The 26,555-nt window shown below is 49.9% G+C and overlaps 1 protein-coding gene across 8 annotated transcripts; it reads right to left on the bottom strand.

Moving 5' to 3' along the window:
* Positions 1-2,206: 2,206 nt before the first annotated feature.
* LOC122394518 (dynamin-1-like protein) lies at positions 2,207-23,846 on the bottom strand. Of its 8 annotated transcripts, none has more exons than XR_006258881.1 (4): positions 23,329-23,475; positions 4,757-6,074; positions 2,569-3,846; positions 2,207-2,522 (listed from the first exon to the last, which is right to left on the bottom strand). XR_006258881.1 is itself a non-coding variant. In XM_043391435.1 (3 exons), exons 2-3 carry the CDS (start codon positions 5,990-5,992, stop codon positions 2,863-2,865), a joined length of 2,220 nt encoding a protein of 739 aa, XP_043247370.1. In that variant the 5' UTR covers positions 5,993-6,074; positions 23,780-23,846; the 3' UTR covers positions 2,207-2,862. The 8 variants fall into 8 exon arrangements, 6 of the variants coding, with proteins under 6 accessions (XP_043247370.1, XP_043247364.1, XP_043247365.1 ...); XR_006258882.1 differs by lacking the exon at positions 23,329-23,475 and adding an exon at positions 7,555-7,582; XM_043391435.1 differs by lacking the exon at positions 23,329-23,475 and adding an exon at positions 23,780-23,846 and having other exon boundaries at positions 2,207-3,846.
* Between the last annotated feature and the right edge of the window lie 2,709 nt (positions 23,847-26,555).

Below are 26,555 nucleotides of genomic sequence, written 5' to 3'. Positions count from 1 at the left end.
GAGCTCAGGGCCGCCAGGTCGGGGAGATGAATAACAGCGCGCGACTCCCGCGGTGCGGCATTCATGGCGCGAGGTCAGTCAGCGGGCACGCCCAAGGTGAAACCGCCGAACGAACGGAACCTGCGAGTCATGCAGCTGGTGCTGCGGCGTGCCGGCGCGTGCTGAGGGCGGGGTGACAGGCGCCGGGCGTGGCCGGGCAGGAGGTTGACGGGCACCGCCCAAAGCCGGGAACAAGCCAAGGATCTCTGTGTGCCGCCGTCTCAGCGACGGCGGCTATGTTCGCTCACAGCCAAATCCAGAGAGGTCATTTAGTGAGACCGATGAATCTAAATTACGGCGGCCAGTGCATCATAAATTACCTACTGAATCGCTGCATCACCGTGATACGGGCGATGCATGTAGCATGTCCGTGTCGAGTATCCGTTTATGAGATTCAGTGCAAGACCGTCGGTTAGAACTGCTCGATGGCCTAGGTTGACGTTATACATATATGATAATTCTTTATGTAGCGCCCAGCGACTCGTACCTAATTGGCTGATTATCATCACTTTTTTTGTGAGAACGTTAACTCCCTCCTCACACACATCGTCCGTCTAGTTATCTCGGTCGACCGCCACCGTACTCGGTATACACGTCCCGGGAGTAAACGGGGGAAATATAAGAAGCACCCCGGTCAGTGCCAGTGGAAGGTGACTGGATACGCGAGCTCCTAGCTGAGGCTAGGTAAGGTCCTACAAGGCAACATCTACCACTGCCGCGATGTAACGCTTGCAGCTTAATTACGTCAAGTGCCCTACACTGTATGGCCCTGACGGAACGGTTGTCGAATACCGCGGTGCCCTGGAATCCGCCTTTTAACTACCGAGCCAAGTAGGTACTCGCGGTTGCGAAACAAATCGGTTGCACAAGACCCGCACGCAAGCGATAAAGGCCTTTCCGGGAATTCGGTCATCTACACATTTCGCACGGCGTCGGGTTATGCCAGCTCAGACGGTTCGAGAAATGAGAATGACAACTTACAGTGATGTCATTCAGCTGCAACCGCTTTGTGAGATGAATGCGACAACTTACCAGTTGTAGGTATAAGTGTACGCTCACACCAGGCAACCGCAATCATTTCTTATACGACAGTTCACATACCAACGCGTACTTATTGCATGTCACAGATGAGGTTCTCTGCTCGCTCGACATTTTATCTTTCAAATGTACAGTCCCGTTCCTTATCTCGGATCTTACTTTTATCAGCTCGTTTATGCATGGAGCTTGTGACTATTTCATCGTTTATATAAACGCATAAATCTTTAGCCGTATTAACGATTTTGATGGATTTGGACTTCATCCCAAACACGGCATGCCCAAGGACAGCCGGGTTTAAATAGCCATGTCCTCGGAGCACTTAAGGCCGTGTTACACTGCCGAATTTTGGCCAAGACCCTGTCGCCGAATCACGTCGTGTAGGAAATCGGCGAACAGTTCACCGACAGAGGCGAACAGTTCGCCGACAGAGCCCGATTTGCAGAAAACGGGTGGGGGGCCCCCCTAATCGTGCGCGGGTCGAAGCTGATCCATGATTCGGCGAACATCGCGAATGAATGGCGAATCTGTTGCGAATAGTCGGCGATACCTTGGCAACAAGTCGGCGCACGCAGCGACATGTCGGCGGCGACTCGGCGACTGTTTGGCGATCATGTTCGTTTATTATAAGTTCGGCGAACGGCCACGAAATTTTCATTTTTCATGAAATATTCGTGGCGGTCGTGACGAACCGTAAAAGTCGCGCGGTGGACAACGACTGGTCTGCGAAATGCCAAGACATTGGAAGAAAGATCCCGAATCGGTCCGCGACATAGGATGACTTGCATATTCGTGCACATTCGTGTACCAAAATTCGGCAGTGTAACAAGGGCTTTAGCGCCAGCCAGCCTCGACTGCGATTCTCACTAGTCTCAAGACCCGGCGCCGCTGGCACGGGGGTTCGCGGAAAAACCTAATGAGACGGTCCGTTGTCATCCAGGCATCATCCGGCTGTCACGAAAGCTGCAGACTTAACCGTCATTATTCCTACCCAGCGATCACGTTTTACCTGTTTGCCGTCGGGAAAATTCGTCACGCAACACGAGCGTGCAAGCCAAAGACGGCTATCATTTAGCATACCAGTCAACAAACCGAACAGACGGATCATACGACGCCTGTGCAAAAACTCCAATCACGTACATCAGTTGACCATATATTGTGCCACTAGGCCATCCAGCCGACACCACCGGTAAAGACGGCGACCGCGCGCGACTGACCGCTCTCTCCCACTCACACTCTCCCTCACAACCCGTCTCGCTGCGCCCTGACCACAATACTGCGACAAGTGTGGTCAGCGCGGCACCATCCGCTCAGCACGATCATAGATCCGAAATTCATCCGTTAACCGGCGAAACAGAACAGTGACGACACCCACAACTGGGTCCGAGTGCGCGTGACATAATCACAATGGCGTCCTCCCCTCCCCGATCCGTGCAGAGGACCCTCCCCGGTCCGTGCAGAGGACCCTCCCCGTCCGAGCAGAGGACCCTCCCCGCTCCCCAGTCACTGAGTGTGCTCTGGCCAGATCAAGCTGGCGGGGTTCGGACCCACCCCGCCCCTGTGCAGCACCGTAACAGACACATTGCGATTATCAGGTCACTGGGGCGACATTCCGGCGACACATTTGCACCTCTAATTTCTCCACCGACGGGCTTGGCGACAACAGCTTCATCGTAAGTCGCCCGGCTGTCGCCGCCCGTTTGGAGATGCAAACTGCCATCCCTGGCCACGACTACTGCACACCAAAGACTAGACCACCTACACTGGCTCGCGAGTCGGCGAGCCGGGCTACCATACGTGTGTCTCGCGCACCTCGCTAATGATGGTGCTGGCGCGCTGCAGGGCGCGCAGCATCTCAGCACTCTCCCTACGCCGCTGCGCGATGTGAGGAGACTCCGACAGCAGTGTGTCGATCTCACTGGGACTGTACAGCTTAGAGACCAGCTCTGACTGCACGTTGTCCTTGACATAATTGACCAGGAAGTGCATGATCGCCTTAGGCACCGTGTCCTGGATGGACTTCCGCACGATGTAGAAGTACGATTTGATGAGCCGTTCGATCACCTCACAGTCCCGCTGTTCCCGCTCCGAGAGTTTGCGGCCCGGTTGGGAGGGTACCTCCGGCAGCAGGTTCACGGGCTTGCCGGGCGTTCCAGCCGGGGTGGAGGGCGCTGCACCGTTGGCGGTGGTGGCGCCGTCTCCGCGGCCCTGGTGCGCCGGCGTCACGGGCGGGGTGTTCTCTGCCGAGGCCGCCCCACTCTCCTCACCGCGCGAGGGCAGCAGCTGCGCCAGCCAGTTGGAGTTGGCCATCTGCGAGTCGCTGTTGTACTTGACTATCCGATTCCTGGGCTGCAGCTCGTCCTCTGCCGACTTTATCATGGGCACCTGGGCGCCGGGCGGGGGCGGCGGGCGCTGGCCCCGGTGCCGGCCCGACGCCAGCCGACCGTGGTCCTCCTCGGCGTTCTTGATCAGGCTGGAGACGAGCGCGGCGTCTTTGTGGAAGTCCGGGTGCTTGGTGTTGATGTAGGAGAGCTCGATCTGCACCAGGTTCTCCACCATCTGGTTGGTGGGCGGCAGCCGCACGCGCAGCAGCTGCGTCACCACGTCCACGATCCGCTCGTGCAGCTTGGGGAAGCGCAGCATCTCCTGCTGCACCTCGGTGCCGCAGTGCTGGATGATGCGCTGCATCTCCTCGTGCGCCAGCTCCACGCAGCGCAGCGACGGCTCCTCCAACCGGCGGATCTGACGCTTCACCAGCAGCTCAAACGACACCTGCCGGTGGAAAAACAAACTGTTAGTGACGCCCGCCCGCCTTTGGAAGGGGAGCATCGCAGCACCCAACTAGCGAGAATCGCTATTACACGGCAGCAGATGCCGTGTCAGCAGCAGCTTATTGGAATATTAGAAACCAAATACCTCTAAAATAAATAAAGGTAAGCAAATGCGCTGAAATAATTAAATATGGTTCGCTTAAGGACCAGTTTTACTCAGTCACAGGAGAAGGTGCTGCATTAGCCTTCAGAACGCAATAAGCGGACAGGTGATGCATAAAACATTTCCCCCGCTACATTAGACAAAAACAAGTGTAACACACCGCAAATAGGATGCACGTCATTAACCACGGGCTAACCAGCGTCACACATCATGCCTGAAACCAAGCCCGATTTGAAGGCTAAACGGCAACCGAGAACCAGGGCGACGGAAAAAGAAAACGGGCGGTGGGGTGAGCCTAATGCAAAAACTGGATGGAGAAATAGCGGAGACAACGTACAAACGCACTACCATCGTCGCTGAAAAGGTCGTCACCCGTCATCCGCCCCCCGGTGCGAAAAGTTAACACTAACACCCAACTCGGGAAGGTATGAACTATGAGAAGTTACACACTGTCACCCACCTTGGGTATGAAGAGCTGCCGTTACATGTAACCCACCTCGGGTATGAAGAGCTGCCAGCACATGTAACCCACCCCGGGTATGAAGAGCTGCCATTACATATAACCCACCTCGGGTATGAAGAGCTGCCATTACATATAACCCACCTCGGGTATGAAGAGCTGCCGTTACATATAACCCACCTCGGGTATGAAGAGCTGCCATTACATATAACCCACCTCGGGTATGAAGAGCTGCCATTACATATAACCCACCTCGGGTATGAAGAGCTGCCATTACATACAACCCACCTCGGGTATAAAGAGCGCCGGCCGCGGCCCGGTGGCGTTCCGGATGGCAGTCAGAATGTCCATGGAGGTGAGCCCGGTCAGCGGGTGGATCGAGTCCAGCACGCGGCCGAACGTCTCGTGGAAGATGTAGCAGATGCGCGCGCCGCCGCACAGCTCGGTGGTCTCAATGTTACGCGCCGTGCCCTCGATGGTCTGACAGTAGGCCGACGCGAACTTGGTGATGATCTGCAGGAGGGTACGGGCCTTGTCGGACACGTCCTCGCCGTAGGAGTTCAGCAGCGACTGGAACTGCGCCGCCATCATATTGACGCGCGTCTTCAGGTCGGGCAGGCAGTCGCGGATGTGGTGCATCAGCAGCCGGTTCAGTGTCTTGCCCAGGTACTGGGAGCCGTTCCGTGCCGCCAGTGACGGGTATTTCCGCTGCAGGAAGGCGGCCTCGTCTCGCAGTGCGTCCTCGATGCTCTTGTTCTTCTGGATATCCTGCTGGGAGCGGTTGACCACGCCGATGATGCCCAGTTTGACGGGGATCACCTTGCCGCACAGCATGTCGATGGCGTCCGTGCCCGCGTCCATCAGGTCCAGTTTGGTGATGACCGCCAGCGTGCGCCGACCGTCCGGGTCCACGTCGCGCGCGAACTTGAGACTCTCGGCCGTTGACATGTCGATGTTGGCCGCCGTCACCGCCAGGATGATGCTGTTGGGGTTGGTGATGTATTTGACGATCAGCTCCTCAATCTGACGGTCGATGTCATCGGGCTGGTCGCCGACAGGCACCTTGGTCAGCCCCGGCAGGTCCACTAGGGTCAGGTTCACCACCTTTGGCGAGAAGATCTTCAGGTTGATGGGCTCGGGGCAGATGCCCTTATTGGTGCCGGCCCGTTTGTCCGTTTCCAACTCGATCTCCGCTCGCACATCGTCCAGGTCTTTGAACACCTTCTTGCTGTGAAGGAACTTGCCGAACTCTGGGGCGTCTAGCGTTCCCTCCTCGGCAGTCCGGTGCTCGCGGTCATCGAGAGGCGTGTGCACGAGCTGCAGCACCAGCGGACACCGGGTGACGATGCCCGTGCCGCGCGGCAGGAACGAGCGGCCCACCAGGCTCTCCAGCACAGAGCTCTTGCCGGAGCTCTGCGAGCCGACCACCACAATCTGCGGCAGCTGGATGGCGTCGGAGCCCACCGTGCTGAACACGTCCTGCAGCTTGTTCAGCACCGGGATCAGCGCCTCCATCGCCGACATCCTGCCGCAGCCGGTGCCGTCCGGCGGCGTCCGCCCAGGTCGGAGCAGTCCGGTCACACGACAGTGCTCAGCTCACACACGGCTGAAACATACAGTCGCCTATGACTACAACGGAGTAACGCACAATGCACACATTATTTACTGAATATTCCAAGATGAAGTTACTTGGCTAAAAGAACATGTTTCGAGTTTTCTGACTAGGTGGAGACATAAACAGTTTTGTAAGCCCTTAGTCCTCATCTCACCCTGAGAGATGCAGGAAGTCAAAAATAAATGCATCAAAAGAAATAATACAACAGATAGGCTGGAAGAGTGACACAATACCTGAAAACTTCAGGTGTTTCTTACACTGAATCATGAGACACTAGCTACCGCACGACCGACAAACTCAGTACGTACATCGTGTTACATTGTTAGTGTTTTGGCTCAGTTAACTGTTGCATAATGGCGCGATACCAGCAGTCCTTTCTTTTATAAATTTAGCTCGAATGTTTGAATGGGCGGATCCCCTTCCCGTTTTACTGCAATATCTTGTAAGCCGCTGGACGCATCAACACGAAACTTAAAATACCTTTGGCTGCATCAAATGACACCAGCTTGTGTCAAATAAAAATTTCGTAGCTACCATATCCCGGCCGGAGATGACGTCAGAGTGACACCAAAATAAATAGCACCATCGTGTTTCTGAGCTCAAACTGCATCTGATTGACACTTTTTTGTGAAAAATCAACATCGAAATTTGACCTTTTTGTGACCTGACCTCAGCTATATTCAGCTGAAAATGGCCTCAAATGACACAGACGAAAATGCTTTCAAAATATATGGCTGAAATGAACCATACAACATGTACCATTCACCATTACATGTACCATACATGATATAAAATTTATGTAACCTAGGATGACCTAGCAGCCTTGATCTGAAAAATTTGAAGTACAAGTTTGGTAACCAAAGGGTATCTTAGGCATATATAAATGAGTGTGTAAACAAAAAATGAGCCTGATTGGACTTGTTAGCCGGTACTGGTGGCCAGAGACCAACTTGTTGACAAATGTTGATAATTTTAAGCGTGACCTGACCTGTAATGCCATCGGTGACATCAAGTCAATGAAATTAAGCTTTGCTCAAAAGTTTGTGCAGGGTTATCACTTATCAGAAGCCGGTTGAAATTTGATAATCGGCCTAGTAGTTTTGGAGATAGGAGGGGCTCTGTAGACTAGTGTAGAGCCTCCCCTCCTCCCAGTCAGCCGCCTTAACTATGGTACGTCGGACCTACACTATGACTGTCCAATTAAAGCCCAAAATACAAGAAAAGCCAATGCCATACACAGTGGTTTCCGCATGCGATAGGATGAGCGATAAACGATAAACGATAATTATCGCTGTTAAGTAAATCGGTTATCGTTATCGTTTATCGCTAAATTTTCAAAATTATCGCTCATCCATTTATCGCTAGTTACAAAAATTATGAACGATAAACGATAAAATGTAAAACGGGATGATGGAAAAATGGAAGATGATCGACACTGTATGCCGCGCGACAGTACTTATGTGTGCACAACCTGTTCCCATCTGCTAGTTCCCATCCCATCTGTTACCATTCTACCAACCATTCCCATCTGTTAGTGTACAGATCTGTCAGACGGCCGACGGGTGGTATAAATTTGCGCTGCGGACCGGGCAGACGCAGAGGTCAGTCACAGGCAGGGTTACCAAAGCTTGGGATTTGTCCCAAGATCTTGGGATATTGAACCCGACCTTGGGACCTTGGGATTCAACAGCAAACCTTGGGATTTGTCCCGAGCTTACGACTCCCGCTAATTTTAGCACATTTTTTAATCATTGGAAAAAGGAAAAGTATTAATAAAGACCAAACAAAGGAATCAGGAACACATCTAACACAACTTAATTGTTTTTTTTTTGTAAACCGTCTTTTTGGACGAACACAACCGAGCGTTCTTTCGTTTGGTTTCACTGTACGGCCCTCCAGGTATTAAGTGGTTGGTTGCCATCATCACAATAATCGATCTGCATTGATGAATACGTCTAATGGCTGTTGAAAACCATTGCCGAAGTGTGTGCACGAACCCTCTTGTCATTTCTATTGAGTCATTTTACAGGAGTGTCTCTGTCATTCAAAGTTATTGCACCAAAAGCACATAGGCTAACCAACCACTCTTTTGCTGGAGGGCCGTACCTTACCAAGCAACCAACGAAGCACGAATAAGTTATCCTTCTTTGACGCGTCTTCACTTTGTTTCTCCCGTCTCAGCTCTCAAGTGAGGCAGTTAGCGAAATACCCAGTGGCTTCCGCGTCGTAACACCCGGCCTGGCCGCCTGTTTGCGAATTGCGACGCCCGACGGATCGGAGGCGGATCCAGCTCAGAGTTTTTTTGGGGGGGGGGCAAACCATAAAATTTATCGATTTTTTCCATGCATCGTCCATAGGTGTAATGTTAAAATTATGCCGTTTGGGGGGGGGGCAAATGCCCATTTTGCCCCCCTCCCCCTGGATCCGCCACTGCGACGGATCATGCTTCAACTCGTATCGTATTGCGGCCGGCGGGCGGCGGCGACGCCCTCGACCCGTCTCGAGTTCGGCTCGTCTTTCTGGAGAGTGGAGGGTGCAGGCTCAGAAGGTCAGAAGTCAGAACTCAGTGTCGTCTGTGAGGGAACGTGCAAGGGAGCGACTGCGGCCTTCGTAGCTCTGTAAGTGCCTTTTACAGCAATAGTGCTTGTGAATCGCGGTTTTCTTCTCCTAAACTCTTCATCAAATATTACCTTCTTAAATGTAGTGCGTGGTGATAGCTACATTCTTCTTACGATCAAAAACCGTAGATGTATCATGTATGTGTTTGATTAAAGGGAACGGTACACCTTCCAGATTTTGTTTCCTAATCAAATTTAAATATCATTCATTTCACATACCATTAAACACACATTCGCCGAGGGTAAAATATTGATATTGATTTATTTAGTCAACCAAAGATTTGAAAATACGTCAAATACACTTAATTTGCTCTATATTTGGTTTCTATAGACCTTGGGATGCACATTGGGCGTTGATCCTGTCGACCTTGGGATATGGAGCTCGATTTTGGGAAATTCGCGCGGCGATCTTGGGATTTAGAAAAATTCCCGTTGGTAACCCTGGTCACAGGGGGGTCCAAATAAACTTTAAGTACACTTATTTAAGCTGTATTTCTGATCGCTTTTGTTATTGCTGTTAAAAAAACAATTATCGTTATCATTTTATCGTTTATCGTTTCGTTATCGCTGTTAAAAAAACAATTATCGTTATCGTTTTATCCTTTATCATTTCGTTATCGCTGTTAAAAACAATTATCGTTATTGTTTTATCGTTTTATCGCTATTGCTGTAAATTTTTTGAAAATTTTCTCGTTTATCATTATTGCAAACATTTCTTATCGTTTTATTGTTATCGCAGGTCCGAAAATTCATTATCGCAAAAGCACTGGCCACATAGAAATTGAAATGTGAAACACTTGATGAAGATCAGTTAGCACAGCCAAATCACTAGTGAGTCAATTGCAGATGGATTGAGGGATGCTTTTGTGTTCTATTCTGTATTGCAATTCAAATTATTTTTAAATACCATGGGCCATACCTATGGCCAATTAACCCGGCAGTTGCTGGGGTATTTCGCCACCCACCGTTTGCTGGGGGGGGGGGGGCGTTAAATGCCCCCAGCCAATAACTCGAGAACCAATAGGCGCAGCGAAACGCACGAGGCGGCAAATGAAAGAACGCGACGAGACGCTTCAGATGAGTACTTTAAAGTTGAATTTTGAGGTCACAGGTCGGGTCAAGGTCAGGTCAAACTTCTGAAATCGGGCTTTCAGTAGCATGGACTTCAGGACTTCGCAATGAGCGCCTCTCGTCATAAACTCTGTCAAAACGGTGCACAATCCATCGTATAAGACCTACAAGAGTGTCAGCCCCATGTAGGGGTCAGTCAAGCATAGGTCAGGGTCAAGGTCAGGTCAACCGGGTAGGCACATATCCCCGAAAATCAAAACTGATATTCGCAGCCTGTCACACATGTTTTATGGGGCTTCCATTTTTTGTCAGATCCAAAAAGTGTAAAAATGCACCAAATCTTGTAAATATTCATCAAATGTGACATCTTAAACCAATATTGGTAAGTTAGCACCAAACCAGGAATTTGTTTTACCAAAATAAGAAAAATTTATCACCAAAATAGGAATTTTCAGGCAACTCCATTTTTAGGGAAAACCCTACCAAATGAAGTACAAATTTACCAAAAAGTGAATTCCTTCCACCAAATACATGCAAGAATGCACCAATTTTAGTAGGAATGTTTTATCTACTGGATCAAATGGTATAATTTCAGTAGAATTTCTGGCAGCGCTGGCAGCGACTCGGCGTGCCGCGACGCTTCGAAATGGAGCGTCCTCGGTTCGGTAGCGTCCCCTAACCTTTGCTTCGGTCCTTTGGTCGTTGAGTGTCGCGTCGTTCGTTGAGTTGTGTCTCCCAGCGCGGACTTTTTCGAAATTCGGGGAATAGTGCAAACCCGTGTATAATCAAATCAATTCTCCTACAGATCCTCTAGCTTTGCAGTTGTCTTGTAGAGGAAAGCCAGCAATGGAGGAATCGGATGACTCCTTGAGCGAGTTTCAATCCGAGACCACTCCCGAGGGCTGCATTCACGGACCCTGTGTGCGGTCGGACCGCACACAGCCTCCAAGCTCCGCCCACTGCGTCCCTACGTCAGCCTTCCGTCACCGCACCTATGACCGCACACAGCGACCGCTGTGGCCGGTCGGGACTGGCCACAGCGGACCGTCCACCGCACGCAGCCGTGACGTCAGAGCCGCCCGCCTTCCCATCCCCTACCCCCACGCCTGCTGGACGCACCGCACACACCGGACGCAGCAGTGTGCGGTGCCCGTGAACACCCCTCCGCTCAGTTTCGCGTTGGTAGTGGTCAGGGTCAGGATGGCAGAGTGCTACCAAGTGCCAAAAAGCATCGAGGCCAAGGCATTGCCTGCAGGGTTGGCATTTTTGCCGGCAAAAACTAGTTTTTGCCATTTGCCGGTTTAAACCGGTTTTAACCGGCATAAAGTGGCAAAAACTGGCAAAAACTAAAACAGTCAAAACGCTATGCCTCTACATGCGTTTGAGCAGGACACGTTTTAGGTAGGATTCAGTCAATACAATATGCTTTCAAACAGAAGTGGTATCTTGACCATTTTAGTGTTAAATAGTTCCGTGAGTCCTCTATAATTAACCAATAAGGCGCCTTTTTGGTGAGACAAATGAGAAAGTGCGCCGGCGGGCGGCGAGTATTGAAGAAGTGGGAAAGGGCATCTGCCACTGACTTGTGCACCGGACCCTACGAACCGGTTCCTAACAGTGTCAGTGCCAAATTTGTGCTTAGTCGACGTAGCCGTTCTCCCAATCTGGAAGCGTCACCCCGCACGTGCGCACGTGCAAAATGGACCCCGACCGACTATGCACGACACCCTACTAATCGGTCCCTAACGGTGTCCCAATTTGAGCGCAATCGACCCAGCCATTCTCGAGGTCTGGTCGGAAACGACTCCTGCATATGCTCATGTGCAGAAGCACACCAACAGCGATGCATGAAAGTGCACTTCCTGGTGGACATCTATCGACTACCGACAGACATTTTAAGCAGCGGTAAACTAGCGAGACAATGCTTACTGGGTCCCAATGACAGACATGACTTTGTACATTTCAACCGATTGCTTTTTAGGCAAACAACGCAGTTTTGGCCACTTGAGTTTTTGCCAGTTTCTGCCAGTTTTTGCCACCATGGTTTCTGCCAGCCGGTTTAAACCGGTTAAAACCACTGGCAAAAACCAGTTTTTGCCACCCTCTGCCAACCCTGATTGCCTGGAAGACCATCTGGATTGATCTGGCTGATCAACGAGCTGCTCTTGCCATGATGAACTCTGGGCAAGAAGGTGATGCGGGATGGCGGCTCTGCCGAACTCATATGCAAAGACGTGTATTACCTAATCATTTAATCAATTAGTGCGGCGAAATTACATTTGGTGCATTGTTACGCTTTTTGGTGCAGATGTAGGGGTTTCTCGCATCGGAACCTGCAACCTTTTATTGGTTCCCCCCATGTACAGACTTTACGTTAATCAAAGTTACTCTACAATGCCCGCCTGCCACCCGGGTGTATTAAACTAAGCGGCCCGTATGATTGTTCGTTCACGTCCACCGTGTATCAGCCCGGCATCTGCCTTTACCCAATTCAAAGATTTGGCTCACATTCCCATTACATTGTATTTTGGTCTCGCGGGACGAAGTGTCATTCTCTCGGATCATTTTCCTCACGCACACTATATACATCACACTTACAATCGCTCACTCATATACGCCACGCGCCGCGCCGAATTATTATAATTTAGATGGGACTGTCCTGGATATAAAACGGGAACGCCCACCGCTATTTGCGGCGGGTCGGAAAGCCAAATGAAATCCAGGACATTTGTCGGGGACTTCCGCAGCGCCTGGGCGCTGCGGCATTAATTTAGGGGGGAGGGAAAAGTTCGCTTACCGAAAGATGTTGCCCCGACGACACCGCACTGGCAAATGCCTCGAGAGACGGGCCCGCGAGTCCCAGGTGCCGGCCAGCCGCTGCCTTTCACCCGGCGGGCACGCCTTTCCCGCCGGAGGCAAACATACGGCGGACTGGCCTAACGCGCACTCTGGTTCTCCGGCCCGCCGCTCCACACACTCTCTGACGCGCTCAATTTTGCCCTTACATAATAATTCTCCCTCCCACGGACGGTGAAAAAGGGTCCCCTTACTCCCCCGGGTGAGAACCTTTCAGCCATCTCAATCGCGCTTGACAATCATACCTACACAACACATGCGACATACATTCTACAGACATCCTACATACATTCCACAGACACTAGCCCCACGCCTTACATGCACGGTCGCCCTGCCCACGCTCCCGCTCATATCGTCCCATTGTTCCTTCCGCCTGCCACCCTCCTGCTGCTCGCATTTTTCGCTGCGCCGATCCGTTACCAGCCCTGCTCCTCTCGCCTGTGCCGCCTCCGCCCCGTCTCGCTCTCGCCACCCGCCATGTACTGGTCCTTGATGGTGGTCGTCTGGACTGACAGCAAACGATACTCAGCCGGGGGCGCCCGCTGCCGCCTATAGCCGGTGTCCGCGGGCGGTAGACACCTTGGTGAGCTCTTGGCGTGCTCTTTACCAGCGCCACCGCCGCAGACCGGGACTCCTCGGTCGGCAGCTGGTGCCTCCCACTTGTTGTAAGGTTAATGTTCGCATGCGGCCAGGCGTTGTCGATCGTTTCCAGCTACATGGCCAGGCGTCTATGGTGTCTTCTCCGGCCCGACCCACCTCAGATTTGGACGGCTCCCGCTAGGCGTCCCGGGGTCGCGCCACCAGGTGGCGGTGGCGGCGGCGACGGCGGCGGTTCTTGTGCGCGGGTGGTGCGCCGTGCCCGTCGCCTGTCACGCTGCCGCCAGCCCGGTAAGCTGCTGGTGGGTGGCGCTGACCACCGGGAGCTGCCCTGCAGCTTCTTTGCAGAGCGGGCCGCAGAATCAGCGGCCCAGCCAATGCAGAGCTAGCGGGCGCCGTCAGGTCAGCTAGCCCCGTTCACCGCCGCGCACCGTACCGCCGTGGCCAAAGGCGCCGCGGCTACCAGTGCATTGGGCGCCTGGAGGCTGCTAGCTGGCGCATCAAGACTCAAGAGGGACGGACCGAGCACCACCGTCTAACGCACTGCCGCGGGCTGGATGGGACTGCTAGCAGATGGCGCGGCGGGGCGGCGACCGAGCGCAGCCGCCCGTACTGCCGCGGCTCTTGAACGCCGCGGGGTCCGGGCAACTGGGCAGACGGCTGGAATGGCGGGGCGGCGACCGAGCGCAGCCGCCCGTACTGCCGCGGCTCTTGAACGCCGCGGGGTCCGGGCAACTGGGCAGACGGCTGGAATGGCGGGGCGGCGACCGAGCGCAGCCGCCCGTACTGCCGCGGCTCTTGAACGCCGCGGGGTCCGGGCAGCTGGGCAGACGGCTGGAATGGCGGGGCGGCGACCGAGCGCAGCCGCCCGTACTGCCGCGGCTCTTGAACGCCGCGGGGTCCGGGCAGCTGGGCAGACGGCTGGAATGGCGGGGCGGCGACCGAGCGCGGCGGAGTGGCTGATGGCCCGCGCGGCGAGCTGGACAGCGGAGCACCACCGCCCGGTCGTACCGCCGAGGTCAGCTGTTCGCCGGTGGCTCCAGGCTGGCGGCTGGGCGCTGGCGAATTGGGCGACGTGGCTGTGGGCGGGCACTGGGCAGGGTCCTCCCCTCCCCTCATCATTCCGCCCTTACGATACACATACATACACAATACACATACATCGCGGCATACACACACATACATCGCGGCACTCAGCAGCACACATGGTTACGATAATCGACAAATTTAACTCCCAGGTGCTCATGAAACATGATTATTTAACCTTTTTATGTTCGTAACATCACGATACTGTGGGAACTACTTTCATAACTTAATCACCGTCCGATAAATTTTGAATGGAATGTGGGTTTTTTTATTAGTGATAGCGAAACCTCGAACCAGTCCGCCACCTTGTAGGAACTGATCTACCCATAGTCGAAAGAACAGGCATAACCCAAATCGGGCCCAATGCCCGACTATCCACCACTTAGGTATGTTAATTGGTGGTCTCTCTCTCTCTCTCTCTCTCTCTCTCTCTCTCTCTCTCTCTCTCTCTCTCTCTCCATCTCACTCATTCACTCATTCTGCTCCTCCATTTCCCGGCTCCTCCACCTTGCCTCTCCACTCTCATGCATATGTCCGTCCATGCGTCAAAGACATTGACCGAGAATACCTGAGGGTACGGGGCAAATGCGTTGAATGTCTAGGTTGGGCGGTTGGAAAGTCCGCTCCTGACACGCCCTTGCTAGCTCAGGAATTCGAGGCCAATGTCTTCTTGTCCCTTCCCTTTTGTTGCATTTGTTTTCCCAACACATCTCTCTATTCTATTTCACTCAGGCAATCCGCTTCTGTCGTTCCCTCGGCCATGTCCCCCCATTCATTCACTCACTCACAATCCATTGCTCCTTCACCTCAATCATGTCTCCCCATCCCCATACGCTCATTCACCCCAGTCATGGTCTCGTCAGTCCATTCGCTCCCCTCACGTCTCCTTTCCCCGCCGCATCGTCCGTCGTCTGTCCTCCCTCGCCATTTAAATTCCCCACCGCCGGTCATTACCCCCAGTCCCAAACCCGCACAAACACATTCCCTCCCCTGCCCGAATCCCACCCCTCCCCAGTCCGAATCCCATCCCTCCCTTGGAGCGCCGGCACGGCCTGCGGCTGCCCGGCTCCCATGCCGACCGGCACGGCAGCGCAGCGGAACTTCCGCCCCGAGCGCCGGTCAGTAGCGCCTGCGAGGCGCCGGCGCGCCCCTCTCTCGACGCCACCCGCTGGTCGCGAGCCTCCTTGCTTTCGCTCCTTGTCGCGCGACTCTCTTCCTCGCGCGCGTCTCTTCTCTCGCGCGTCTCTTCCTCTCGCGCGATCCTTACTCGCGCGAACCATACTCGCGCGACTCTCTCTCCCGCGAACCTTACTCGCGCGACCCTCTCTCACGCGAACCTTACTCGCGCGACTCTCTCACGCGAAGCTTACTCGCGCGACTCTATCTCACGCGAACCTTACTCGCGCGACTCTCTCTCACGCGAACCATGCTCATTTCCTGACGCGCGAAACATCTCTTTCCCGCACGACTGCGCGACTCCTTCGCGCAATTTCCTCGCGGCGCACGCGGCGTATACTAATAACTACATGTGCATATGAAGTTTGAACATATAACAAAAACACTACTTCAACACTCATTCATCCACACTCGGCTGATCAATCCAACATTCATTTCTCGGTGGTCAGGTACCATTGCGCCATCCTCCCCTCGGGGGGAGGATAACCAAAGGCAGCATTCCCACGCTGCCTCAACGATCAGGGGCGAGGTGCCTCCCTCACTCCCAGCACCTTAGAGGCCACCCCTCCGGCGGGTGATCAGCCGGACGGCGGAGGGGAGGGCTGTTTGCCACTGGGTTGAGTCAGGGACCCGCCCGGATCCCAGGCGGCCAGCGCTGAGTATTCATTCACTCCCGTGTCGGTGCGCGAAAAGATCGGAGTAACTTAAATTATCGGTGCCGAAGTTTCAAGGGGCGTCACCTGCCTTTGACAAGGTGAATAACTTGAAGAAGCTTTTGATCGATTTGATTGATTGATTTGATTGATTCGACTGATTTGATTTGATCGCCGGAAGCTCTATCTCGCGGTTTAATTACTCATGTCATCTACTCCATGCGCTTATATGATATATATGCTCGTGTGGCAGAGCGCCCCTAAATAAACGTTCCTCAGCTCTGATGCTGCCGTTAAACAAATAGTCACTCATAAACCTGGAACAAAATTATGCATTATGATGTTCGAAACTTATAGACGGCACACGCAGTTCGAATGCGAATTTCTAAGAATGACACCCATTTTGCGTGTCGCTCACTTGCTAAACATAACCGGGACACTTATTGAGAATCTGAAATCGAACAATTTCGGATAAAGAGTGCTCCTTTCTATTACGCTAATTGTTGCTGTAAGAGGCGCTTTTTGCAGTCAACCTTCCGGAAGGAATTATGGCGGCCATTGCGCCGTATGTCGATTAATCAGGTTTCGGTGCCGTACTGAGTGATTATGGGATTAATTGTCTCGTTTGGTCCGTTTCGACTTTCGGAACGATAACCCCATCTTCCAAAATTATAGATGTCATGGAGTATCGCCGCAAGACGACGTACTAGTCAATATCAAAGAGCGTTCAGACATCAAAATGACCGCATTGGTTTTGAATCGCATCGGCAACACAAAGCCACCGTCGTCTGGGGTGTGCTCGGCAGCAGGCGGCCAGCGACGGGCGAGTCCAATGACTCCGGTGTTGTTATTGCGGATCGGCCCGGTTCGCCGCTGCTCCTTGGCGGCCCTCCGCTCTGCGGGGCGCGGGTCGTCCCGCCCCGAGGCGTTTAGGATCGGCCGTGTGAATGCGGCGGCTCTCGCCTTCGGTCGAGTGGGTGGCCTACCCGCGGCGACCGGCTCGATCCCATGGCCGGCGGCGCGATCCCATCACGATGGGAATGCGTCCCTTCTCTGGAACGGTCGGGGAGGGCCCTGCCGCGGACCTGCCACCCCCTTGCGCGGGCGGCGCGGCGGCTTGACCATAATTGCTCGGTCCGGCGCCGGCCCGGGCGCTGACAGGTGCGCGTGGTGTGGGAGCACGGGGGTCAGACCCAACCCGTCTGCTTGAGCAGGTGGATATCGGCAATCTGGCGGATCCGATCTGCCCTCGGGCCGATGATAGTGAAGCCTAAGCCGGGCACCCACACACCGCTCAGGAATATGATATGACATGAAATACAACACGTGCTTCACAGTAAATTAACTCGTGCTGTACACACAACAACATGCATTGTACAACACGCGAGAACTGACAATGGGCACATGCTCTATTACATCATATGAATTCACCCGTTACTGGTGTGGCAGCGCACGACGGCGCCAAGACCAAAACCGTCCAGGAAAGTCACTGGATGGGCCCGTGCTGCTGAATTTGCTGGAGCGCAGTCCCGAACGGAGTCGGCTCAACAACTAGGGCTTTGTGTCACCGCGCGCCGCTATACCTACGTCTCGCCTGTTCTCCTCAAATGATCGGGACAAACCAAAGCTTGCCTCAGCTCGGGCTCCGTTCACCGTTGCATTTCCTAACTGCCGAAAGAATTAAGACGTTCATCATGCGTTAGACCCCACTGAACGTAAATCACCGTCAGCTTCGGTTGGAGGCTCGAATATGACGTGTGCGGTCGCGACGGATAGAATGCGCGCCACCTGGATTTTAATTGTATTTGCCTCGAGTGTGCATTTTAAAGTACTCTTTCCAATATCCTCGTTAAAATCCAACTACATAGAGGCCCTCTCTCGAGAAGCGCAAATGCCAATAAACACATGTTTTGCTCGTCTATACAGAACAAATTAAATTACTTCAGCGATGATTTAGGTTCCACTTGACGGCAAAGTGATGATCTGTGCGTGACAGGATTTTACAGAGGATTGAAAATCCTGAGATATCAATTTCCTCGGATTATTTGTCAATGCAAAACCGAAAATAGTTCAAGATATACCGTCTCACTGAATTGCTATGAAATGGTTCAGAGGCACTGGGTTCTTCCGTTATTACTAAATGAATTTAATTTATAAAAGTAATTTTAATATTGAAAATACCAACTTGTGCATCGGTGTTTAAATGCGGGCCCATTAAAATGAGCACTCAGCGCTCCATTCAAGAATTTCTGCTTTAATAAGTGTTGCCATTAAACCTGGAATCAAAGCTGTTTAGAACTTGTTTCTGGCCCGTGACTGAATTTAGTTGAGTTATTGCTACCACGTTTTAAGCAAGGAAATGACAACGCGAAAATGCATGGATTAAACGAGGGAATTAACTACTTTGAACATAATATTGAAGATTTGACGAGACGTTTTAGGTACTTTTTGCGTCAAAATAAACTGCAATGAACCGTAAGATTTAATCACTCCCCTGAATATATAAGACGGAAACATTGACGAAGCTCGACGGATTTTTCGATTAAATGCGACTCATTCCGTAACGTACACCACTCGGCCCACTAACCTCCTGAAAAGGGGAATTTTGGGATGAGCCGTGCTCTTGGACCTGCAGACGTCTTGATTTTATATTCATTCTTGCACTGCCTTTGCGTACCATATAAAGTTAGCTGATGAATGGGGATCACACGAATCCATTGAAACGGTTCCAGGGTCATCAGCTATGAGCAAAACCTTCGGACCACACTTATGACAGTTTCCCGGCAATTTGCAAGTGACAACTTGCATGGAAGATCTCAAAGGTTGCTGCCTGAATGCAAGGCTCCTTTCGGCGCGAGGTGAAGATAATAATTGATTAGGGCTTTGCGGCCGAGCTAAGCTTGCCCGCGTTAAGCTACGCACAACCTAGATGTCGTCCTACTGGCAACTCGTCAGCGCCACAAGGTGCACTATAGGTGCACGGCTTTACGGGATGGATCGTCACCCCCGCTTAAAAACTCCGCCTAAAAACACCCAACCGTAATTTCCCCGATCCACTGCACCGATTATGCCTATATATCCCGTAAAAAACCATGGGCATTCCAGTTAATATCTTAAGATACAATTAATATGCACAGCAAAGATGCACCGCACTTAAGACTACAGATATACTTAATGCACTATGGTCTAAACGATTGTTCAGGCAATCGCAGGAAATGTCTAAAGCCTCTATGGTCTCATTATGAGGCGTGAATGGCAGACGACACAAGCAATTTGCTACCTATTTAAATCAGGTGTATGAATGAAAGCAAATTGATTAGGTACTAATCATGAAAGCAAATTGATGACAAATAAGTAAAATTCAATTTTCCGCATCTTTTCGTGACCACACATGACCTTGTTCGCACTAACTCAATCACACCAACCGTAACATACCTGTACACCAAACGATCCAATCATACGCCCACACATGTAACACTGAAATACCGGGGTATTTCGCGGCCCTCGGTACTCACCGGTGACGACCTTCTCGTCGCCATCACTCCCAGCGGTGACGGCTCGTCACCGGACTCTATGATTCCGCCGACCGGGCGAACCTGCACGCTCGCGCGCGACCGACGGCGACGCGAGCACTCATCTCGCGTACAAGCGGACTCCATTCCGCCCGAGCGAACTCTTCCGCACCGCCGACCTTATCGCTGTGTTATCGCCGTAATCGCCGACGTTATCGCTCCTGCGCCTGCGGAGTGCGTATCTTCCTCAGATACTGTGCGGTATAGCAAATTGTCCCCCCATGCCCCCCTTTAATTGGGCTGATTCACGCGTGTGAACGTGACGAAAAGTACGGAAACAATGATTTACACAAGATATTGAAGCCAAAAGTAAGAACAGCACGACCGGTAACCACCTCCAAGGGAGCGGAAATAGCCGCCCACCTCGTTGCCCTTTGACCCCGCGCCTCTGCAATACCGGGTATTGTCCAGACCTCCCATCGACCTACACTACGACAAAGGAGGAGGGATGCGGCGGGTTCCCCCGGGGAGCCAGGCCCTCCGTTGTGCTGAACACCGGCAACGAAGGCCCGGAGGCGGCAATTACCACCCGGGCGCCGATGTACACCAATGTCGGGAGCGGAATTATTACCATCGAGTATCACAGATTGCGGCGGGAGGTGCACTTCGGGCGTCCGGACCTCCGATGGGAAAGATTTCCCGGCCGCGGTGCACCATTTTTATGTAGGGGTTTCTCGCATCGGAACCTGCAACCTTTTATTGGTTCCCCCCATGTACAGACTTTACGTTAATCAAAGTTACTCTACAATGCCCGCCTGCCACCCGGGTGTATTAAACTAAGCGGCCCGTATGATTGTTCGTTCACGTCCACCGTGTATCAGCCCGGCATCTGCCTTTACCCAATTCAAAGATTTGGCTCACATTCCCATTACATTGTATTTTGGTCTCGCGGGACGAAGTGTCATTCTCTCGGATCATTTTCCTCACGCACACTATATACATCACACTTACAATCGCTCACTCATATACGCCACGCGCCGCGCCGAATTATTATAATTTAGATGGGACTGTCCTGGATATAAAACGGGAACGCCCACCGCTATTTGCGGCGGGTCGGAAAGCCAAATGAAATCCAGGACATTTGTCGGGGACTTCCGCAGCGCCTGGGCGCTGCGGCATTAATTTAGGGGGGAGGGAAAAGTTCGCTTACCGAAAGATGTTGCCCCGACGACACCGCACTGGCAAATGCCTCGAGAGACGGGCCCGCGAGTCCCAGGTGCCGGCCAGCCGCTGCCTTTCACCCGGCGGGCACGCCTTTCCCGCCGGAGGCAAACATACGGCGGACTGGCCTAACGCGCACTCTGGTTCTCCGGCCCGCCGCTCCACACACTCTCTGACGCGCTCAATTTTGCCCTTACACAGATATCCACACACAAACGTAAATACCTGGCAACCTTCCAGAATTTAGTAGAAAAGACTAGATTGGTGCAGAAATTCCGGTTTTGGTTCAAATAACCTGTAATTTATTTGGTGCAAGACATACCGATATTTGGTGAGACAGCAATCACAGATTTGGTGTAGAAACCCCGGTTTTGGTCTGCCAAAGTATTAGTCCCCGTTTCATGGGTAATTTGGGGCGTAGAACACGATGGTAACATTCATATTATCATATGTGTACGTGTTTGGCTCAAAAAGTTCAATTTAAGAAATGTATGTATCAATAACCCGGTTTACATAGCATATTTGACGAGGCTCTAGCTCGTTAATTTGGCGATAATTTCGATACAGTGGTCTTCAAATATTTAGAGGGGATCATTTTGTAAATTGTTCAGCACCATTGGCATCTTTTGCAACATCACGGACGGAGATATAAGCTTGCAACAAACCCTATGTAAACGCGTCTAATTATTATGGTCGTGAAGTAGTCACGAGAAATTGCCAAGATTCAGATCAAGATTTTGGCAAATGCGAAACGATAATCAATAATCGAAGATAGCCATTTGATTGTTCATGGTATTGGCAGTCTAATGCCGTTTACGGCATGTCTGTATGTCTATTCTGTGATTTTGTATAATTTTTTGAACATATGCCGTTTTTGGTCGAAAACTCAGAAATCATGACGTCACTAAAACCTCGATATCTCAAAATTTTTCCGACTGATTTTTTTGAAATTTTGTCACAATAGACTTCAATCAATTCCCTACAGGTACCCAAAATTTGGCGCGCCTGCGGCGCGCCGTTTTTATGCTATGGCCCGGCGAAAAAAGTGGGGGCGTTTAACGCCCCCCCCCCCCCCAGCAACTCGCGGGTTAAAGGGACCCTCCCACCTTAACATTAGTTTTGAGTTGAGATAGCCAAGTTTGCGGCCAGGCTCAGAAACCACCATTTATCCTGGTCGCAACCCCCGCAGCTTTATGGTGTTCAAGAAATTTCTTCCCTTTACTTGCAGGGTGGGACCAGCGTGGTCCCTATCTCTTAACCATTACGGGAATCTGATGACGTCATCAGGCTTCCGAACGTCCGTTAAATATTTGACTAAAACGTTTTGTAGCACGCGGTGGTATATGCTGCTTTGCGCGCAACAAATGCCGCACTTTCAGATAAAGTCGCTAGGAACAGCGGAGATCCCAAAAAGTAAACAAAACTAAAAGTCTAATATCTTGAAAACCGGTGAATATTTTTCGATGAAATTTGGTAGATATTCGTTTTTGCTCTTTCTGAACCGAGCGACATCACTTTCATGCCAATTCATTAACTTTTTTGAAGGTGGGAGGGTCCCTTTAACAGTGGACAATGAAAACGGGGCACCTGAGGGCATATTCAGTCCCGTGACTTCTAAACAGTGTTCTAAAATTGGATATTGGTTGGGTGTGCCGATGAAGAAAAAATCCTAGGATGAAAAGAAAGAAAATAACTGCAGTATTTTTGTAAAATGGTGTAATGCCAATTTTTATGCTAACTGATAAACCAGGATTTCATGTCAGGATCTTGACAGGGTGTGGAACAAAAGGATGTGGGTGCATCAACTGTCAAGTGACAAGTGAACTGGTTGTTGGGAATACATGAAACTCTTTTCAGAGATGAAGTAAAGTTGGTCATTCATATTTTAGGGATGAAAAATATTTTCCCCATTAGGTGTGATTTGCCACCAAAAAGGCTGAAAAATGAAACACTGCTTCTAAAGAGCCCCCTTCTAATTAGCCTGCCTTCAACAGGCTAATTGTCATACCTATGCTTTATGCAAGCAAATTTCACAAGCTTTGACCAAATCGCCCCAGGCTCCGTTCTTACTGTTCACCCAATAAACGAATAAATGAATGAAAGGTTCAGGCAAGCAAACATGGTGGCTGAAGGACTAAGGAGTCAAGGGGTGTCTGTTCTGGAGAGGTGGCCGCAGGGCATGCAGCAGTAATCGTTCCTGAATTACCAGAAAAATTAGCAATGCAAGTTTTAAAACGTATAGCTTAGGTACAGAATCTAATGATTTACGACCTACAATAATTTTAAATAATTTTATTGAGAAGTGCCAAAATTTGCATTGCTATCTCAAAATACATGCCCACTATTTAGAATTTACCTCCCCCGGCTCGAGCCTGAACCAGTGGCCCAGTCCCCAGAGCAAATTTGCCAAACAAATTTCACTCAGACTCTTTGTGAAGGTTTGCATCTTCCTTACCCGTTCTTTTGACACTGGGGTCAGCAAGTATGTTTCTGTGAGAACCTTGATGTCTCAGTTAAAATCTTTATTTTAAATTATTCTATATATCTATCAGCTATGAGTAATAGATTGAGGCGGCTTCGGGAGTAATCGTCGTGTAGCCCAGCCACTGAACTCTGAGCCCAGCAGAGAAATGTTAAAAAAATCGAATACAATAGTTCTATGTTTAATGAATTATACTATCTACTACTCTTTTAACCAACTTTTAACCAAAATATGACGTCATTAAAACACCTAAAATTCGTTCTCCATCAAACGTTTTATTTCTTTTTAGCTGCTGAAATTCAATATATTTACAAAAAGCAAATAAAATATAGAGGGATTAGTGCTTTTCATTTGAACAGAAGCCAAGACATTAGTTTTATAATTCCTAAATCAATATCAAATTTGTCAAAACCGTAGACGTCACCCTTAGTAATCGTATGGAAAAAACAGCGGAACAAAAAATAGTCTCTGCTGCGCGCATATTTACGTCTGGACAACGAGTTGCGGGGAAAAGTGCTGATTTTGTTGCAGTTTTAGGAGCCGGTGATTAGGCTGGATTTTTTGGTTACTTTTTCGTTCTGATTCATGTATTTCAGCATATTTACGTCTGGACAACGAGTTGCGTTGGAGAGGCCGGAAATAGTGGCGATTTCAGGACCGCAAGAATGGACCGCCATTGGAATGATTCTTTTTTAAATCGTGCACTGTTTTCGGCCGGAATTTAATAGTTACTACAAAATATTTTGTAATTACGTTTCCACCAAGAATGAATGCCATCAGGGCTAAATTTTTAATACTATTGCATTTTGTCAAGAAGCATATAGTGCTGTTATATTGCAGTTTTAGCGCGTTTGTTACAAAATATGAAGCGAATAAGCGTCAGTGTAATTCATCAACAGTGCCAGCTACTAAGCTATACTAATTGCTCTTGTCCATCCACTAAAATTTATTAAATATTTTGCTTTGTGTATTCCAAAGGAAGAGGGAACTATTTCATTTGTGCCTTCATGTCAGAATTGAAGGTGGATCATTAAATTTTCAACGCAGTTTACAAACAAGCATTTGGTCTTTCTCGTTTATAAGCAGTGGCAAAGAAAAGGTTGATCAATCCTGAAGTTCAGTCATCGTACCTCAACTTGGCAGCAAGATCCCCCAAGGACAGAGGATATATTGTATACATGTCCTGTAAATCAAACCAAACAAGCATTTGGTCTTTCTCGTATATACCTAAGCAGTGGCTAAGAAAAGGTTGATCAATCCTGAAGTTCAGTCATCATACCTCAACTTGGCAGCAAGATCCCCCAAGGACAGAGGATATATTGTAAACCTGTCCTGTTAATCAAAACATTTTTGTGCCTTCAAAGGCTTAAGTTATCTGTGGTGTGTTCGGAGTAAGGCTATATGGCCGTTTTTGTTGTATGTTTATGTGGAGATTGAATATAACTGTGACCCTGTGCTTGTTTGCATACTTACGGTCAAACAGGGAACAGCACATTCACATAACATACTCACCTAGCAGTTAGCACCTAACTCATAGCTGTACCCTGCAGGATCTGTACTTGTTCATGTCTCGAGCATTAACAAAGCACTAAAGTAGCTTAGTAATCATTTCCCACATTTTCTGAGCATCTAACATGACATACAGCAGTGCAGAGCAGCTTCAGAGAAGAAACACTTTAAATGCACAGTCTCACACCAGCCACCCAATGAGCCAGTTCCTCAGTTGACTGTTTCCCTGGACACAGCGTGGCAATGTGAGCTTACTTTTGGCAAGTTGGAGGTTAGCAGGTACGATTGAGTTAGGGTGAGTACCTACCTATAACTGGGTGCCACTGCCATGCAGGTCTTGGGTAGGCTGCAAATATGTGTGATGATTGAGGTTAGGTCAGCTGTCAGGTTAGTCAGGTTCAGGTATGCTCATTGCTCAGGTCACATTTTTATGGACATTTGGCAAATTAAAAAACTAACAATCTGATCTTAGGTAAACATACACAACTACTGACTATAGGAAGTAGGAACTGAGCACCTACCTACTTGTTGTGCCTACATCTCATACCATGTCAAAGTGGAGTTCCTTGGTGGAAGATTACCCTCAGTACTGTTTATCCCAGCCCTGTGAAGAAAACTAATACTTCTAAGCTTTGAGTCACTGCTGGCCATCCACAGGAAGAAACGCTGAGACTGAGAGCTTTGTCATTGTATATTGGACCAATAATGACTATCACGAATGACTATGAACACATAATATGATCACATTGTTGCATGGATTGTCACATTGACAATTTTACTACAATCCTTTTTTCAAGAAATACAGTTATGATGATTAACATCAAAATCAACATAAAGTGGATTTAGTGATCCAAGCTTTCTCCTCCAGTAGCAATGGAATGATCGCCTGTTTCATTTGCCAGACACTGAGTACCTGATGCACATTACAATCTGCATAGCATTTAAGCATAGTAAAACTGCCCAAGTCCATTCATTCTAGATTTTAACTTGACAGTTAGCACTAATTTATCTTGCTGTTGTAAGTTATCATTCAATATTCATACCAATACATCAATATGCGCTCATCAGTCAACATTTTCTGGCACGATCCTGCTCAGCGTGCTCTTCAGTATTGCTCCAAGGTCTGCAATATTATAGCTTGTTTTTGGACAATACCTAAGCTCTTTTAATTTTACTTTTTCTTGCTGATATATGAGCCCGATCAACTTGCGTTTATCAACCAAAATTTCATAATTTGTTCAACTTGATATTGATATTGCTCAGTAGTCAGGACCTCTGTCAGCCTCCTGGATACTTCAGATTGTTTTCAGTCAACATGCTTCTTAAATATGATATAAGTCAATCTTAAGGGATTCAAAACATCCAACAAAACGACGTACAAGAGCAAGAAAACCACCAGATAAACTAAAAAATGGCCTTGGAACAGAGCCAAGTGGTGCTCCATTTGTTTGTTTACATTGATTGTAGTGCTGATGTATTTTTAGGACTCTGAACGTCGGCTTATAAAAAAATGAAACGTTTTTACAAAAGTTGTAAGGCAAGTAATATTTATCTGAAAGAACTAAAATATTCAAAAGCCAAACACTATGAAATACATGAATCGGAACGAAAAAGTAACCCAAAAATCCAGCCTAATCACCGGCTCCTAAAACTGCAACACAATCGGCACTTTTCCCCGCAACTCGTTGTCC

This window comes from Amphibalanus amphitrite, unplaced genomic scaffold, assembly GCF_019059575.1.
Source record: "Amphibalanus amphitrite isolate SeventyFive unplaced genomic scaffold, NRLGWU_Aamphi_draft 000596F_arrow, whole genome shotgun sequence".
In the NCBI taxonomy this organism is placed as follows: Eukaryota; Metazoa; Arthropoda; class Thecostraca; order Balanomorpha; family Balanidae; genus Amphibalanus; species Amphibalanus amphitrite.
Note: the sequence above shows the minus strand (reverse complement) of the source record. Positions and strands in the feature narration are given on the sequence as shown.

Coding starts and splice junctions, on each gene's coding strand:
- LOC122394518 (XM_043391435.1), bottom strand. CDS start 5,992: ATGTCGGCGATGGAGGCGCTGATCCCGGTGCTGAACAAGCTGCAGGAC. Junction 3,847..4,756: donor CGGCGCTCTTTATACCCGAG/GTGGGTTGTATG, acceptor TTCCACCGGCAG/GTGTCGTTTGAGCTGCTGGT.